The following is a 17,945-nucleotide window of genomic DNA, read 5'->3' on the forward strand; positions in this document are numbered from 1 at the left end:
CGGCGGGAAAAGCGCGGGAAGGGCCTCGCCAAGTCTCGCGAGAGACGCGGGGCGGCGCGAGCGCTGTTCCTTGGCAACCGGCGCTATGACCGCTCACTCGCCCGCCGGCTCCGCGCCGGACGGCTGCCCACTGGGGAGCTGCGCCTCCGGGTCGCGGCGGCTTGGTCTCGGCTCTCCGCCCTGCCGGCTTGGATTTGCCCTCGACCCCCGGAGCCATGGAGGTCGTGCTGCCCGCGGACCTGCGGCAGGACGCCCGCGTGGCCAAGAGGAGACACGCCGACTTGTGCAGGCAGAAGCGGGTCTTCGACGCCAGGAGCAGGATCATTGGGGTGAGGGAGGGAGAGCAGCGGCCGGGCGAGCCTGGCCCGAGCGCAGCCGCGCAGGGCCCAGAGCGGTTGGAAGCCCTGGAGGCCCAGGCGGCCTTCCCACCCGCCCCACGGACAGACAGGGCCGTGCCTGGGGGTGATGGGGACACTGGGACAGGCTTTGCTCCCTCTGAGCCAGGGTCCCTTCCAGCCCAGTTCATGTCGGACACACAACCCTTTGGGGCAAGCCCGGCCCCAGGAGAGTCGTCCCGAGGAGGGACTAGCCAGTTCTGGACCTTGCAGAGCTCACGGCCCAGGGGAGGAGGCGGGCATTAAAGTGCTCACAGGAAAAATGCAATGGGTCAGCCTGTGAGGGAGGGGAACGCCGCCCAGAGGAGGAGATGCCTAAGCAGTGTTTGAGGATGTGTCTGTTGACCAGGAAAGGGGGGGGGGGAGTCCAGAGCACAGAAAACCAACTACAAACAAAGTTTTCCAAGCAGGAAGAGTCCTGATAGCGCAGCACCTGGTGGCCACACCTGTAATCCCAGCGACTCAGTAGGCACAGGCAGGAGGACTGCAAGTTCAAAGCCAGCCTGGGCAGCTTAGTGAAAACTGCCTGAAAATTCAATAAAAAAGGCTGTGGCACCCCTAGCACCGTTCCTTGGCAACCCCATTATGGAGAGAGGGGCGGGGCGAGGCAGGGCGGGGTTGGTGGCTGGGAGAAAAGGAGGAAGAGCAGGAGGGAGGAAGCAAAAGGTATCTTCTTGCCTGAGGTAGCTACTTTGCAGTCAGACCAGAAAGGTAGACAGGATGGTCTGTTGAACACCCATTTCTGGCTCTGACCTTGTCCCTGATTTTCCACTTCCAGGGAGACACAGAAGCCTGGAACTCCCAGGTTCATGACCAGAAGATAAGAGAAGCAACTGAAAGAGCTAGACATGAAACCTTTGGTGAGCACTTCTTGAGTGCTTGTCCCTGGGGTTAGGGTGGAGGGTCTTCAGGCTCCATTCCTTACTTCTTCACAGTATTGAAAAAGTTGTTGGGCTGGGGATGTAGCTTAGTGGTGAGCACCTGCTTAGCCTTCTCCAGGCTCTGGGTTCCATCCCCAACACACACACACACACACACCCCATTTTCACGTTCTTTCTCCTTTTAAAATTTCTTAACTTCTTGGGCTCAATCCTTTGTCAGAGGAAAACAGCTTTTGAATTCTAATATATATTATAGGAAATATATTTTAAGAGTAAATGTGTGTTTTACTTTTTCTTAAAATTTTTGGAAAACTTTTTTAAACTCACACATGTACACATCCTCGCCCCAGAGTTCAAGATCTTCTGTGGAGACCAGCTGTTCATACCAGGCAGCACATATCAGAACCCACTCCCCGAGCTGACTCCAGGGCAAATGTGATTCAAATAATAGTGTCTAGGTCTTAGATCAAGATTTCACATAGAATTTATTTTCCGTTATCATGACCAAATTTTTAACTATTTAAAAACTGCTTTTTAATACATCATGAGGATTTTTAAAACAGAAAAGAAGCAGGACCCAAAATCATACATGCCATGGACTACCGGCTACATTTTTAAAATATGCTTACGTGGGTTGGGGATGTGGCTCAAGCGGTAATGTGCTTGCCTGGCATGCGCAGGGCACTGGGTTCGATCCTCAGCACCAATAAAAAATAAAGATGTTGTGTCCACCGAAAACTGAAAAATAAATATTAAAAAATCCTCTCTCTCTCCTCTCTCTCTCTCTCTCTCTCTCTCTTTAAAAAAAAATAAAATATGCTTACAAAAAGGCCAACGTTCAGCAGTGGCAATGTCAGATGAGGGTATTATAAGTGGAGTTTATTTTCTTTTTAGTATTCTGTATTTTCTAAGCTTTTTACCTTCTTTATTTCCTGTTGTAAAATAATTCAAATTACAAAAAAGTGGAGGACACATAATGGACACTAGCTGCTCACATCTGCCAGATTGCCTTGTTCTGAGTGCTTCTAAGAACTGTGGGTTCACAGCCAGAGCACTGTCCTCACAATTCCCTGTCCTTCCTCCTGGGAAGTTTGCAGCATTCCCATGTGTTTCTCCTGCTTACACTGTCTGCATGTCCATGACAATATAAAATTGCTTTTTGTTTTTAAAACTTTTTAAAATTTACAAAAATTTATCCTATCAAGCCTATCCTTTTATAACACTTTTTTTCACTCAATATTCTTGAAATTCATCAATAATCTACCCAGCGAGAGTATTTGTTTTCATTATTTGATGGCGTTTTGCTGTATGAATTAACCAGTTTCTTTATCACCCCTATGGATGGGCAGTTTGGATTTTCCCCAGTTCTTTAGCATTGAAACCTTGCTGTGGTGACCGTCTGTGCATCATGTCCCCAGTGCACAGGGGAGTGGAACTGGTAGGTCTTGTTGCCACATTGCTCTTTTGGAAGTGTGACCCTGTTTATCACACCATCAGCACAAGTGCTCTTACCTTCGTTTCTTCTGTTTCTGATCACTCACCGTTTATTGTTTATTGTTAGTTTATTGATATCTCCAATTTATTCTTTATTGTGGTTCACCTGTTCCTGTCTTTTGCTCATTTTTTGGTTGGGTTGTCTGTGTTGTTTTCTTTTATATACTTTCATTTTATGTGTTTATTTCTTATGTGGTGCTGAGGATCGAACCCAGTGTCTCCATGTACTAGGTATTGAGCCACAATCCAAACCCAGGTTGTCTGTGTTTTTATTAGTCCATAGGGGCTCTTTTATATTTAAGTTACTAATCCTTTAATGGAACATTACTTGTTTTGGAGGGTTGTATTACTTTAACAATGATTAAAAGTTACTTTTAAATGGATTTTTAAATTTTTTCCTCGTAAATTCATTCATATACTGTGTCTCTTCTAGCTACTGAAATGAGGCAAAATGACAAGATCACATGCATATTAGAAGATCGGGAAAGGAGAGATAGGAAAACTCTCTGTAGAGCTACCAATGATTTCCAGCAGAGCTTTCAGAGGCCAGAAACTCGCCGCGAATTTGACCTGTCTGACCCCCTATCCCTTAAGAAAGCTCTTCCAGCCCGGCAGTCAGATAATGACATCCGGAATACCATATCAGGAATGCAAAAGTTCATGGGGGAGGATTTAAACTTCCGGGAGAGGAAGAAATTCCAAGAGGAACAAAACAGAGAATGGTCCTTGCAACAGCAACGGGAATGGGAGAGGGCTCGTGCCCACCAGAAATGTGCAGGTAAGGGAGAGAGGCAAACTGGCTCAGTGATCCCAACCAGTCAGTCCCCCAGGGGCCCAGGTGCTGTTCATCCTCCTGAAGTGCACAGCCACACGCTTCTTTGGCATGTGGGGAAAGAGCCCCACGGGTCAGCCCGGCGTTAGGGCCCCAGTGGGTTCTGGAGCTCAGATAACCCAGAGTCGGCCTCTGCCCCCATTGTGTGCACAGTGCTTAGAAGATGGATGGGAACACGTAGGCCCACAGAGTCCTCTGAGTGCTGGAAGTCAGAGGGGGGCCTATGGGGACCTAGTTGCATCCTGTGGTCACACACCGCACCAGGACTCCCCAGGCCAAGGCAGCAAGCTGTCTTCCTCAGGGGACTGCCACAGCCCAAGTCCTGCTCTCAGGGAGGCTGCGAGCCGCCTGCTCTAGCAGCTCCCCTCCTCCAGCCGTCTGAGCAGCAGCAGCAGCAGCAGCAGCTGCCGCTGCCCCTCTGGCCTATCTCCCGTGCCAGCGCATCCCTGCTCTTGTGGGACACACCAGTGGGTGGTACAGAGAGCAGGGCACTGGGGCGGGAGCTCTGTACCCCACTCCGAGCCCCTCCGCTCGGGCTGTTCATTTGCTGTCTCCTTGGTAGCGTCCTCTCCAGCCTCTGCTCTTCCCACTCTCTGGGAGCAGGGTCCCTCTCGCATCCTCCCCCACTCTCTCTCTGCCCACTTCTACAGACCTCTGCTTTCCTGGCCAGCTGCACAGTGGCCTCCCTGTCACTCAGGTTCAGGTCTTCAGCTTGGCCTCTTGGCAGCGTTGATCATCTCATGCTCTGAGACACACAGGCCATCTGGCTTCTGGGACTCCGCCCTCTGCTGGTCCTCCTGCCCAGGCTCCTTGATGGGACTCTCTCCCCTGCTCTGGCAGCTCTTGCTCACCAGCGCTCTCTGGGCCTCCCCTCTGCCTGTGCCCGCTGCTGATAAGGATGGGCTGGCCTGGTCCTCCCTCCTTGCTGTGCTCACCCCCAGGCCTCGTTTCCCAAGCTCATGTGTCCCTATGAATGTTCTCCCCTGAATCCGCACTCACAGCCCCACCCAGCTGCCCTGCCTCTGATGAGCTCTGAACTTCAGCGCAGGTCCGGTCACTCTGCTCTCCCCCAGGCCCCACCTTCCTCTCGCATCACGCCAGCCCCAATCAAGACTCCTTCTTTTCTCAGTTCCACATCCAGGCCACCCACAGATCATCTCGAGTTTCAGCTGCTTTTCACATGGCCACCATTGCCACCTGGACTCGGCTTCATTACCTCTCAGCTGGACTGTTGCATTGTCCTCTGACTACCCTCTGCCTCTGCTCTCTCCCCCTGCAGCCTCCACTCAACCGTGGCCAGGGTGGAACCCTGAAAGTCAGGTGGGATCCTTTGCTGGGACCCTTCAGCGGCTTCCCAGTCACTGAGCGAAAGCAAATTCCCGATGACCTCTGAGGCTCGGGGTGTGGCCCATCTCCAGCCAGGACCCTGCCCTGTCCACCCGTTCCTTTCTTTGCACACTGTCTTCCGCTCTTCCTGGGACATGGGTGTGTCCAGCTCGCTTCTGCCTCAGGGTCTCTGCTCCTGCTGCTTGGAAATGTCCTTCCCTGGACAAGGCGCATCTGGTGCCATCCCTGTCCTCGACAGGCTGTGCTGAAATGTGGGCCTCCTGGGCCTCTCGTCCCTTCCCTGCTCCGTTTTCCCAAGGCTCAATTACTGGCACACCTTGGGTTTGTACTTGCCACACTGCTCCTGAGTGTCACACCCTAGCTCAGTGAAGGCGGGGACTTTTGTTGGTCTGTCTACTGCGTATATAGACAGACACCTGTGGGAATAACCCACTCGTGGGCTCTGGGGATCTCCTCCCTCCCCACCTGCTCCAGATTGCCATCGCTGGCCAGGACCCTCATCCCAGCCTTGGCCTTGGTCCTCCAGAGGCCTCCTTTCCCTCTCTGGACTTCTCACAGGGCCCTGGGACCTAACCTCACCTCTGGGTCTGCCCCTCCTGCCTTTCTGCTCCTCCCCTTCACCAAGCCAGAAACTTGGGGCCACCCCTGACCCCCTGCAGGACATCTTCACCTCTTGTCCCTGTCACCTCCTGCACATATTTCTATGATATGGTGCATGATGATCATACATGATAGTGGGTCACTGCGTCAGACCCATCATTTGATCAGTCTCCAGCCCCAGCATCTTCCCTTGTCTTTCCTCCTCCCTCCCCTGACCCGCTTGCTCTGCTGACCCCCCTTCTATTGTTGTTGTCATCATTTTAATCAGCACATTATAATCATAGATATAAGCAGAAGTCATGGTGTAAAACTTGGTAGATTTTTTCCCCAGTCCTTCCCCATACTCCCTCCTCTGCTCTGTCCGTTCTCCCTCCTATTTTCATGAGATCCTTTTTAGTTCCCTTTCCCTCTTTGTAGCTTCCACATAGGAGGGAAACATGCGACCCTCCCACACATACCTCAAACTGTCCACTTCTCTCCGTCCCTGTTGTCATTGCTGGGATAGAAGCACCACCTTCTTCATCCAGATGGACCATGCTGATAGCTGTCCTTCCCCTCTGTGGTCTCAACATGGTGGGCAGTGATGCTTTTTAAACAATGTCCAGTTGAACGGCACCCCCCATCCTCAGCTCAAAGCCCTGTGATGGCTTCCCAGGGCACATGGTGAAGTCAAATCCTGCCATAGCCCGCGAGGCTGTGCTGGGCCTCTGCCGGCCTCCAGCGCTGACTGCTGGCCCTGCCCACTCCGGCTCATTGACTGCCCAGCCTTCCCTGTCTTCAGGTGTGTGCTCGAGTGGCATCTGACCGCCTGCTGCCTCAGCTTTCTCTCCTCTACCAATGGTCAGATGTGTGTTTTTGCACTTATTTTGAACTCCACATATTTACTCTCTCCAAGACAGCCAGTTCCAGGGAGGCAGGAAACCTTTTGTGTTTTTCTCTCTGCTGTGTCTGTGTCCCCAGCACAGCCAGCGGCCCACCTGAGCCTCTGATGCTGTGTGTTGGATAAAGGAACAAATGAAGGGCAAGAGGGGTTGGGGGTGAGCAGAGGCCAGAAGTTCAAGAGTCTGGTTGTAGTCAGGCGCAGTAGCCACGCCTGTAATCCCAGCAGCTTGGGAAGCAGAGGCAGGAGGATCGTGAGTTCAAAGCCAGCCTCAGCAATTTAAGCAACTCAGTGAGACTCTAAATAAAATACAAAATTAGATTGGGAATGTGGCTCAGTGGTCAAGCGCCCCTGAGTTCAATCCCTTGTACCCTGCCCCCCCCAAAAAAGTCTGGTTGTCATTTTTGGAAATAATGAGGGGACCTATCAGGCACAAATACAGAAATCAGGAACTTCTGATTAATGATTTTTGAAAACCGGAACAACCCAAAGTGAAGTAGGTGTTTCTTGCCTTGCCTGGGGATGCAGTGGCTCAGGATAAGCCAGGTTGCAGGTACAGAACTAGGAATGTCTGCAAGTGCTGGATGATCTTCACATTTTGCCACTGGGACCCTCCACTGGGGCCCCTCCCATTGGCCTAGGAAGGTCCTGTCCTACTGTCCCTCCACAAGTATCTGTGACCTGCCACCCCTTCCCCTTTGTCCTTCTGGTTTCTGCAGCTCCTTTTTCTGGGTTCTCACTGCCCCATGCCCACTGTAAGGATGAGGCTTTCTCCTGCAAAACCAGAGACGGCAAGGGGCACACTGCCCCAGGCCACAGCAGTCAGCCCCAGGCACTGCCCATTCACAGCAGACATGAGAGCGCTGCTTGGATGAAGTCAGGGACCCCTCAGCCTTTGGAGGCAGGTCCTGGCATTATCATCCCTGGCCTCCCCGTGACAGAGGGGAGGTGACAGCATGAGCAACCCTGATGCAGGCTACTCTGCACCCGTGTGGGCATGCCAGGTCTGACGTGTCTCTCCTCCTTGTAGAGGACCTCTACTTGCAGACGAAGCTCAAGTTTGATGAAACAGCGAGGCACCTGCAGATGCTGGAAAGCAACGCCAGAAGGGCCGTCTGTGCAGCTGTGAAAGAGTTCAACAGGAACCAGGTGCCCAGCCGGGGCACTGTGCCTACAGGGTGGATGGGCACACGCGGCTGGCTGGACCCCAGCCTCAGGGTCCCAAGCCCACCCCTCCCTCTAGAGCCCCTGCTGAGGTGGATGGCCCTGGGTCTGGTCTGTCCCTTAGCTCTGAATCAGCAACAAAACTTAGAAACTTAGCTTTAGTTTCTTTCATAATTTGAGAGCAGATGCTACCTGGCACTGCTCTGCGGCCTGGTACTGGGTTCAGTTCTTCTCAACCAGGAGAGGTGGATAGGCACTCACCAGGGAAGTGAGGACAGTGGCAAGGACGATGGTGGTCTCCTGGCGACCCCCTCCTCTCAGTCCTTCCCAGCTTCCTCGGATCCCGCCCCTCTCAGGTTTTCTTTGCAAATGCAGGTATATTTCCTGGGTGAGGTCGAGCTGGGTCTGGCTCAGCTGATCAGATTAGCTGGTTGACTGGCACTTGGTCTCCAAAGGAGCTGTGCAGGGTGGCCCCTGAGACAGCAGGAGAACAATACCAGGACTTTGCTTCACATAGTTTCAGCCCTGTCTTTTTTAATGCTGTGTCCATGTGTCTTACAAAGCACATCCTTTATTTGTGGGTTAGAGATGCTGCATTGTAAGCCAAATAAATTTGAGCCCAAGCTGAAATATGTCCTGGAGTATGCAATCAAAAAGCCAGGAGAGCCTGGGCAGAGAGCAGAGGAGATTGGTTTTCAGCAGGGAGAGAAATGAGGCACCAGAGCCCCAGGTCACCAAGCAGTGAGGTTCAAGGGGTCATAGAGGTTATCTGATCCTTGCCCTCTTTTGACAGAGCAGCTCAGGGGAGACTGGTTCAGGCTCCATAACAAATGGACCCAGTGCCTGGGAGTCTTTCCTTCCTTTCCTCCATTCACCTACTCTGTTCCTTTATCCCTGAGCCTCTTACTGGGCACTGCTGGGGTTCTTGCTAAACCACATTGCCTTGTTAATTCGTTTGTTCATTTCCTATTATTTTGATGAGCCCCTACATGTGCCCATGATTAATACAATTTAATTGGTGGAGAGACAGGCTCAGCAGGTGAGCAAATTTTCTCAGGGGTGCCAGTTCTAAGTGGCAAGTATGGAGTTGGGGTGTCTGGCTGCAGAGCCCATGCTGTGTGGCACGAGGCCTGTCGTGAGCACCTGCGTTGCAGGATTCGCTGTCCATTCCTCACCAAGGAGAACTGTTGACCACAGGGGTTCCCATTCTGTCTATTGACTTTACAGAGAAGCTATTGCAGCCCAGAGGGAGGAGCTGACTTACTGTAGGTCACACAGCCACCTGTCCTGGGCATCTGAACAGCAGTTGGTATTGGGGGCCATGGCTGGGCCATCAGGGTCAGTGAAAAGAAGTACCTCTCCCAGCTTTTAGAAGTCATTCATGTTCTTTGCAGCCTGCAGATGTCCAAAGGCTGCCAGGCCACAGGAGGGGCACAGAGCCCTGTCCAGCTGTGGTGCCAGGCTGATGAGGGGCGGGAGCGGCCCAAGGCATGAATCCCATCAGTAGTGGCCCTGCCGTCTCACCCACCCACCCACCTGCAGTGCTCAGGTAGCCAGGGCCCACTGGTTCATCCATACCTCACCAGCCTGTGCCCCTCCTTCCCTGCTCCTGCAGCATGTCCCTCCTGCCAGGGCCCCAGGGGAATTGCTGACCCAGGCCTAGGAACCCCACCCCTGGAGTCTCTCAAAGCATCTTTCCCAATGTCTTTCCCTGTGTAGGCCATAGAGTCACAAGAAAGGAAAAAACAAGAGAAAAAGCAGGAGGAGGAAGACAACCTGGCCGAGATCTCCAGCCTGCTGCACGGGGACCTGCTGTCTGAGAACCCGCAGCGGGCGGCCAGCTCCTTTGGTCCCCACCGTGTGATCCCAGGCCGCTGGAAGGGAATGTCCCGGGAGCAACTGGAACAGGTCCACCTCACTCAGAAGCAGCAAGTCCTGGAGAAGCTGGTACCTGCCCCGCCTCCCAGCCCTTAGAGCACCGTGGTGCCCCTGCCGCCACCCCCAGCCCCTCGTGGCTTTCCTTGGCCAGTGTTACGCTCACCCTGAGTGGGAGCGGCTGGGGGATGAGAGCCAGAAACCCCTCCATGTGTGATGAGGCAGGTGGCATGTGAAGGAGCAACTGGAAGGATAGAGCTGGTGTCCACAGAGAAGGGAAAATGGTGGAAGGAGCAGGTTGGCAGGGAGAGTGGAAGTCACCAGTGCAGTTTCAGATATGTTAAGTGTGCAGTGTCCTTTAGACACCTGAACCTGCTGTGATCAATTCACTGAATGCGGCAAAAAAGAAAACCCCCAAACACAAATACCAGCATTTTGAACAAAATAGAACTTTGTCTTGCATATAGACTAGGTTTGTAGGAAAACAACCCAAGTCTTCTAGGGCAGGCCAGAGGGCCATCCTTGGCACCTGGCTCTCACCTCTTAGCACAAAACATCTGCTTGAGCATTAGCAGTCACATGCATATTCCAGCTATGAAGAAGGAGGAAAGAGGAAAAACACTGTGGGGAGTTTTACAAGACACTTCCACTTAGACTCCATTGGACAATGTTTAGTCACAAGATTGCTCCTAACTATACAGAGTGCTGGGAGATTTAATGTTTATTCTAGGCAGTGAAGTGCAGTGATTCTTCACCAAGGAAGAAGGAATCACAGCTGCTGTGGGACAGTGAAGCCTGGGGAGGCCTGCAGGGCAGCAGGGTGTACGGCCTGGGTTCAGAACAAGGGCTGGGCTGCGGATGTAACTGGGAGTGGTCACCTCTGAGCATGATGAGGGCAGACCTAGGGAGACTGCACAGGGGTGAGCCTAGACGGGGAACTGGGGACCGAGTCCTGGGGCCACTCTCCACCCTCACTACAGAGCAAGGGGGCCTGACGCAAGGACACCAGCTGTGGTGTCCTGGAGAGCAGGTGAGAGGTGTCTGGGAGGAAGGAGGACCCGTGCCTACATTGCTGCCGGCATGCGGCTGCCTGCTGGGTCCTGCACCTAGGCCATGCCTGGGGCTCTATGGGGAGTGCTGTGGTGCAGGAGGGGAAGTGGCCTGCCTGATGGGCTCTGGAGAGAGAGTGGAGGGGTCACAGATGCAGGCAGCGTTTTCAGGGCAGGAGAGCCTGTGGGAGCCATGTCCCTGGAGGGCGGGGGGCCTGAGGCCAGGGCACAAAGCAAGGACTTGGCATGGCTGGGCGCCCAGACCCATCACAGTCTCAGGAGGGCTGCAGGCGAGGCTCAAGGAGCTCCTCCGGAGCTGTTCCTGGGGAGGCGAGAAGCCAGTTACCATAGAGGACAGAGTGTGAGTGGCCTCTAGAGGAATGGGATAGATGACCCAGGTGCCAAAGGCCTGGGCTCGGGGACCCCACCCCATGGCCAGGTGTGCTTCCAGCCATGCTCACGCAGGTGTGAGCTGGGCTCATCCCATGAAATCAGGGCTTCTGGTGGGTGCGGCCACATCTAAGGTTAAGGGTGCTCCCGCCAGTGGAATGAAGGTCTCTGGGACAGGGGACAGTCATGGGAGCCACCAGGGTCCTAGAGAGAGTAAGACACAGGTCAGAGTGGTAGACCTGGGGGAGAGACGAGGAGGGGTGGCATTATTGGTGATCACAGGCGAAGGCAACCCGGGACCAGCATGGCCAGCTGGTGGCCTGCTGGAGTTGGAGCCCCTGGGAGTGGGGGCCCTAGGGGAGGAGGTGGTGCTGAAGCACTGGCGCTGAGGAGCCAGGGCAGGAAAGGAGTATACCTGCGGGCTGGACCACTCAGAACCTGGCAGGAGAGATGGGGAGGTGCTGAAACCCGCCGGGTCCAGGGCTGATCAGAGGCTGGGGTGGCCCTGCGAAGTCAGAACTTACTGGGAGGAGGAAGGGCCCTGGCACTGGCCCAGACAAGGGTCCTGAGGGGCAGTGGGCATGGGTGGTTAGGATATGTGAGGCAGGGCAGGAGCCAGGCCTGGGTGGTGGGTCAGGAGGCCTGGAGGCTATGGAGAGCACAGAGGCAGGAATGGGCGCAGGTGCTGCGCCTCATTCACTCCTCGACTCAGCCCCAGCGGTTAGCCATCTGCCCTAAAGGCAGCTTTTGGTCTAATGTTCAATCTGTAGAAAATTCAAAAGACAAAGCATAAAGGGAGGGAAAGGGCCACCTAAATTGTCACCACCCCACCCCCCACCATGCCATCTGGACCCTCTCCTCCCAGCTTCTGGGCTGTGAGCAGTGGGATGTGGAAACCTAGGATCCTGCAGACTGTCTGGGCCTCTGCCTGGCTATTAGCCCTAGTGCTGCACCCCTGCCACTATGTTTGTGACAGCAGCCTGTGTGATGGCCCAGGTCCTGTGTGCAGCCTCGCGACACATGGAGGCTCCCAGGAGTGGGTCACTTGCTCACAGGAGGCCGCTCCCACCCTCTGCCTTTGGATCTGCATGTGGGATTAGGCCAGGCCTGCAGGCCTGACCCTCCCTGCTTGCTGTGTGGGAGAGAGAGGTGCTCTGTCCTCCACCCTTTCATAGGGGTCTGGGAGGGCACCTGCTGCCCTGCCCACCCACTGCAGTGGGGTTTCCTGGGAGGAGGGGACCTGATGGGTGACCTGCACTGCCCCACTCATGAGGCAGCCCCCTTTACACTGTGCAGGTTCCCCTTTGGGGCTCCTAGTTCTGCACAGCAGGGTCTGGCCGGTGATGGGGATGCACTGCAAAACCACAGGGCCAGCTGCCCACTGGGCTTTGTGGTGGCAGGGTGGTCTCCAGCACCAGCACATTCTCGGAGTTCCCCAGGGTGGGTGTCTGAGCCAGCCAGGGAGCCCTCCTGAGGACCTAAATTCTCACCCTACTTTCAGTTGTGCACATGGGGCTGGGAACATTGTTGGAACTGAGCTGCTGCTACTGTCCCTTTAGGAGCAGGAGGCAGGAAGCAGCTGGGCCAGGCAGGATGAGGGTGGGCTGGGGGTCCTCCAGCTGCCCCTTCTCTGAGCCTTCATTTCCCCATCTGTAGAAGGGGAGGCTGGGGGTCCTGGACAGTCCCCTTGGGCTCTGGGCGAGGTAGCAGCAAGTCGCCTCTCCTCCTCCAGAGGCTGCAGGAGGAGGAGTGCCAGCGGGACATGGACTGGGACCAGCGGAGGATCCAGAAGGCTCGCGAGGACCTGATGTATGAACGGCAGATGCAGCGACACCAGCGAGACCTGCGCAGGACCCTGGACAGCAGCAACCGCAGCCTGGCCAGGCGACAGTGTCTGCAGTGAGTGCCCTGGGGCAGGGGACTGGGCAGCGTGGAGACCACTCCTTGGGCAGCCTCATCTGGGCACTGGGGACCCCAGGCAGGCTCAGTTCAGGTGGGGGAACCCGCAGTTCCTGATTTGGACCTTTGAGGCCCCAGGAAAAAGCACTGAGTTGGCTGGGGGTCTGAGAGAGGGTCCCCAACGCAGGAGGGCTCTTGGGGCAGCAGAGGACTCCCCAGCTGCCTGGCACCTGTTGGGTACAGATAGGACCCAGGAGTAGTTCCAACAACCAGTTACAGAAACATGTCAAGCCTTGGCTCAGGCTCTGAGGGACCCACAGCATCTGCTCCTGTCAGACCTCGGGTTGCCTGTGGGCCGTGACTTGTCATTCTTTTGGGCTTGGAAGGAGCACTAAGGTATCCATGTCCCCAGGGTCAAGCAGAGCCTCTTCACAGTCATACCTCGGAGGCCTAATCTTAGACACCCCCAGATGACAGTAGCACGGTCCCTGCTTAACTGCAGGGTGATTGCAACATGCCATGGCTGCTGAGGAGAGTTGAAGGGGAACAATTTGGGGGCTCCTTGGGGTTGAAATGCCTTCTGCATCATGGGGGTAACACTAATAAAAAGCCCATGAGCTTTTTCTTAAAATACTTAGGAAGTACACATATGTGCTAATCATTTTCTCCTCGTTTTGTTATTAGGAAAAAACACATGGATGAAGTCAGCACCAATCAGCTCACAGGAGATTATTTCACACAATTTAATACCAGCAGTCGATGAGAAGGACGCCCTCACTCCCCTGGGTCACGTGTGAAGTGTGGCAACCTTAAAGAGTCGTTATTTTAAAAAGCCTGCGTTTCCTTGGTCCAGAAACCCCCACGGAAAGGTCTGAATCTTTTGCAAGTCGAGGCAGAAGAGGGGAAGAGAGCTTGGCCCAGTGGCCCAGAGTGGAGAAGCAGGGGCTCAGCACCAAAGGCGCTTCTTGACCCCAGGGGCCCCAGAGGCGGCTGGCAATCATGAGGGGCAGTGAGGAAAAGGCGTGGCCACGCTTCTCCTGGGAACAGGCGAGGTCCCCTGGGAGCTCGCGCCACTCTTCTCCTTTCACGGCCTCGGTCTTCCAGGTCTGGGGGTTGGCAGCTGTCCATCCTCTCAGTGGGGAGACTGGTGACCAGCCGCGTCCAGGTCCAGTTAACCTGTGTAATAGCCCCAGACTTTTCCCAGTTGTCCCCAGTGACGTCGCACAAAGCTGAGTCGGCTCTGACCCAAAGGTCAGGCCACCGGAGGAGACAGACATGCGTGAAGGCAGGACGCCCCTCCCTCCACCCCATCGTGTCACCCACCGGGCGTCCACAGGCCCAAGTGAAGAGTCAGCAGAAGTGTTTCAGCAGAAGTGGCCTTCGGGTCCCCAAGGGTCTCCTAGACAACTGTCACCATCCTAACCCACGTGTCAGAGGTGTCCGTGGGAAACTAGTGGCGTGACCTCCAGCTGAGAGCCAGCAAAGAGGGAGGAGGGAGAGCGACACCTCTCCTCCTAAAGGAAGTACAGGGAGAGGGGGCATCAGGGTGTGCCTGTGGCTGCTCAGACTGCGGTTCAGCTGCTGCCCTCGGTGACAAGTGCTGTTGTTAGCGAGTGGCGTCGCTCCATCAGGAGGTAGCCAATGAGCGGGCGTCGCTCCCATTGTGATTCTCGAGGCAGCCGGAGCTGGTGTTTACCACTCACATTTTCTAGTTGGAGACCCTGGTGTGGACATGCACAGGGACTTGTCCTTCCCACTGCAGAGAAGCAGCAAGCTCAGGGTGAGCCCAGAAGGCTGGGCCCAGCCACTCCCCTCTCCGGAGAAACAGACCCCAAACCACAGTGGCCTCCAGGAAGGGCAGATGTTTCTTTCCTACCCTTTGGAAGTTCCAGCTGACCGGGAACCCTGTTGAGCAGCGCTGCTCGCCTGGGCTCCCTCTGCAGGTCGCCCGGCCCTCCCCAACTCTCACAGCCCCCATCCTGGGGTCCAGGCTGCCACTCCAGCTCCCACTCTCATGCCACCCCATGGCAGCCAGGGGGACAGGAACAGAGCAGAGGGCACAGCTTCCCTTGGGGACATGCCTGGAAAGTGCACGCTCTGCCTCTGCCCATTTCTCCAGTCCTATGTGCTCATGGTCCAAGGGTGGGACAAACACTTTTCCTTTGAATCACACCATCGTTCCTGCTCCCGTTGCTGTCACCTGCAGTCCCATTGTTGAGACCAGGAAAGCCAGGCTGCGTTGAACTCTGAGGACACAATAACAGCTGGCCCACTCAGGCTGTCACCCTAGGCAGCAGGGTGGAGAGATGCCCTCAGAGGCCCAGAGTCTGGTGGAGTGGAGCAGGGCTTTGGGGCGCCCTCCCCCTCCTCCCTGACATGGCCCAGGCCTCAGCCTCTGCGGGAGCTCTCCACTCTGCCCACGCCTGCCACAAAACTGCCCACAGATGCTGCTATCTAGGACCTGTTGCCCCACCCCTGTGTGGGCCTCAGGAACCCCATGCCCTGAGTCACGCCAGCCATAGGTGAACCATGCCTCTAGTCTGCTCTCTGGAGCAAGGTGGGACCCTGCCGTGACATCAAGAGTTGCTAAAGGTCCAGGGAAAACACAGGACATGCATCTGAGGGGGAGACCAGGGACCCAGACCCCTCCAAGGCCCCTCCTAGAGTCCCCTCCACAGGACGTGCTCCCGCCCACCTGTGTGCAAAGGCAGCACACCCCCTTTGCACAAGGCTGGAGCAAACACCTGTGGTCCCACTCTGCAGAGCCCAGGGTCCCCCAGAACTTGGCCTTTGTTTAAGAGCAGGGATTTCTCTTCCCAGTGAGATTGAGGGGCAAGAACACTCCCCGTGGGGAGGAAGGTGGTTTCCTAGGGCAATGAACTGAGTGGCTTAAACCATAGACACTTAACAGTTCATGGCAGCTCTGGAGGCCAGAAGTCCAAGTGTGGGCAGGGTTGCTGTAAGGCAGAGCCCCGTTCCCCAGGCCTCGAGGGAGGGTGGTTCCAGGCCTCTTGCTGAGCTTCTGATGGTTTCCGGCATACTTCAGTGTGTGGCATCCCTTGATCTGCAAGCTTCTGTTCACAAAATCTCCCCTGTATGACTGATCAGGGCTCACCTGTGACCTCGTCTTCCTGATCACATCTACAATTCCCTATTTCCAGGTAAGGTTACATTATGAGGTACCAGGAGTGAGGACCCCAACATGTTTTGGGGGGGCACACAATTAACCCACTATGGGGGAAAGGCAGAGGGGAGCTTGCTCCATTGCCTCCTCAGGTAATCGTACCCAAGCTGAGCTAGGCAGGCCTTGGGGAGCAACGTGACAACAGGCGACTGACAGAACAGACACTTTGTCGTCCTGCTTTTGAGGATCAACATTGAGAAATGGGAGGCGACCCTTGAGAGCACCAAGGGCTCTTCAAGTCCACAGTCCCTGAGCCAGTCTAACTCGAAGTTCAGGGGTGGAAGTGGAGCCCTGCATAGGACCATAAGGCAAGTCACACATGAGCATGGGCCAGAACCACCAGAAGGCTGCTGCAGCCCTGGAGAGGGCACTTATACCCCAGAATGGTGGGCTCAATGTGGAGAGGCTGGTTTTTAACGCTGAACTTTGCATTTTTATAAAAAATGTTCCAGAAAGGAGGACAGGCGGGAAAGCTGGGCATTTGCTTGTGTTAGATGTGCCCTCTGCTGGTGACACAGCACAGCGCCTTTCCTGTTCTCCCCAGGAAAATGGAATGATTCACTCATTAAGGAGCGAGCCTCTGTCACACGTTGGGCAAGTTCTTGCAACACCCAGGACAGTGCTGGATATTTGTCGTGGTCATCCAGAGAAAACAGGGTGAAATAAGCTAAGTGATTTACCATCCCCAGGAGGCAAAGCCCAGGTGCGGCTGTCTCCATTATTCTCGAGTGGCCTGTTAGAATTTTACACACAACACATAAGCTCCAGAGGACTTTTGTTTTTGTTTCTAACATCCTCTGCTAACTGAAAGACTGTAGATACCTGCCACCTGTATTCTACAATGAATATTTTGCTATATTTCCTTTATTGCCTACCTCCCTGAAGATTTGTTTTTTAAAATTTCCGTTTTGTTGGGCTGGGGCTGTAGCTCAGTGGTAGAGTGCTCACCTAGCATGCGTGAGGCACTGGGTTCGATCCTTAGCACCACATAAAAATAAAACAAATATATATAAAAATTTCTGTTTTGTGCTGTTATAAAAAGACACATCTAAAAACAGCTCAGAAAAGTTAAAAATAATAGCATTCAAAAGTCATTTGAGCCAGGTGCAGTGGCAGACACCTGTAATCCCAGAGGCTCACCTGTAATCCCAGAGGCTCCGAGGCTGAGGCGGAAGGAACACAAGCTCAAAGCCAACCTCAGCAATTTAGTGAGGCTGTCTCAAAAAGTAAGAAGGACTGGGGGTAATTAGTTTCGTGGTTGAGCATCCTTGGGTTCAAGTCCGCAGTCCCTGCCAGTCCCTGAGCCAGTAGTGCAAAACAAAATGAAACAAACAAAATCTATACAATTGCCAAAATTTGGAAGCAACCAAGTGTTATTTAATAGGTGAATGAGTAACCAAACCATGGCACATCCAGACAGTGGATTATTATCCAGTATTTAAAAGAAATGGCACAGTGGGACTGCAAATTGGTGCAACCATCTGGAAAGCAGTATGGAGATTTCTTAGAAAACTTGAAATGGAACATCATAACCAGTTATCCCACTCCTTGGCATATCCCAAAGGACTTAAAATCATCATACTACAGTGACACAGACAAATCAATGTTTAAAGCAGCTCAATTCACAGTAGCTAAAGTATGGAACCAACCTAGGTGCCCTTCAACAAATGGTAAGGAAAATGTGGTATATGTACACAATGGAGTATTACTCAGCCATAAGAAAAATGAAATTATGGCATTTGACAGTAAATGGATGGAACTGGAAACTAAAATGCTAAGTGAAATAAGCCAGTCCCCCCAAAAAAAACAAAGGCCAAATGTTCTCTCTGATATGTGGATGCTAACACACAATGGTGGGGCTTAGGGAAGAGCAGATGTTCATTGGATTAGACAAGTGGGAATGAAGGGAAGGGAGGGGGAATGGGATGGGAAAGTCAGTAGAATGAACTGGACAT

The 17,945-nt window shown here is 54.0% G+C and overlaps 1 protein-coding gene across 1 annotated transcript; it reads left to right on the forward strand.

Moving 5' to 3' along the window:
* The first annotated feature begins 112 nt into the window (after window positions 1-112).
* Ribc2 (RIB43A domain with coiled-coils 2) lies at window positions 113-16,932 on the forward strand. Its single transcript, XM_046429507.2, has 7 exons — window positions 113-329; window positions 1,174-1,255; window positions 3,204-3,548; window positions 7,460-7,578; window positions 9,313-9,540; window positions 12,640-12,806; window positions 13,491-16,932. Exons 1-7 carry the CDS (start codon window positions 216-218, stop codon window positions 13,567-13,569), a joined length of 1,134 nt encoding a protein of 377 aa, XP_046285463.1. The 5' UTR covers window positions 113-215; the 3' UTR covers window positions 13,570-16,932.
* The last annotated feature ends 1,013 nt before the right edge of the window (window positions 16,933-17,945 follow it).

The sequence above is a fragment of the Marmota monax genome, unplaced genomic scaffold (assembly GCF_021218885.2).
Source record: "Marmota monax isolate L192 unplaced genomic scaffold, Marmota_monax_Labrador192_F-V1.1 WCK01_AAM20220418_F8-fsc00051, whole genome shotgun sequence".
Lineage (NCBI taxonomy): Eukaryota > Metazoa > Chordata > Mammalia > Rodentia > Sciuridae > Marmota > Marmota monax.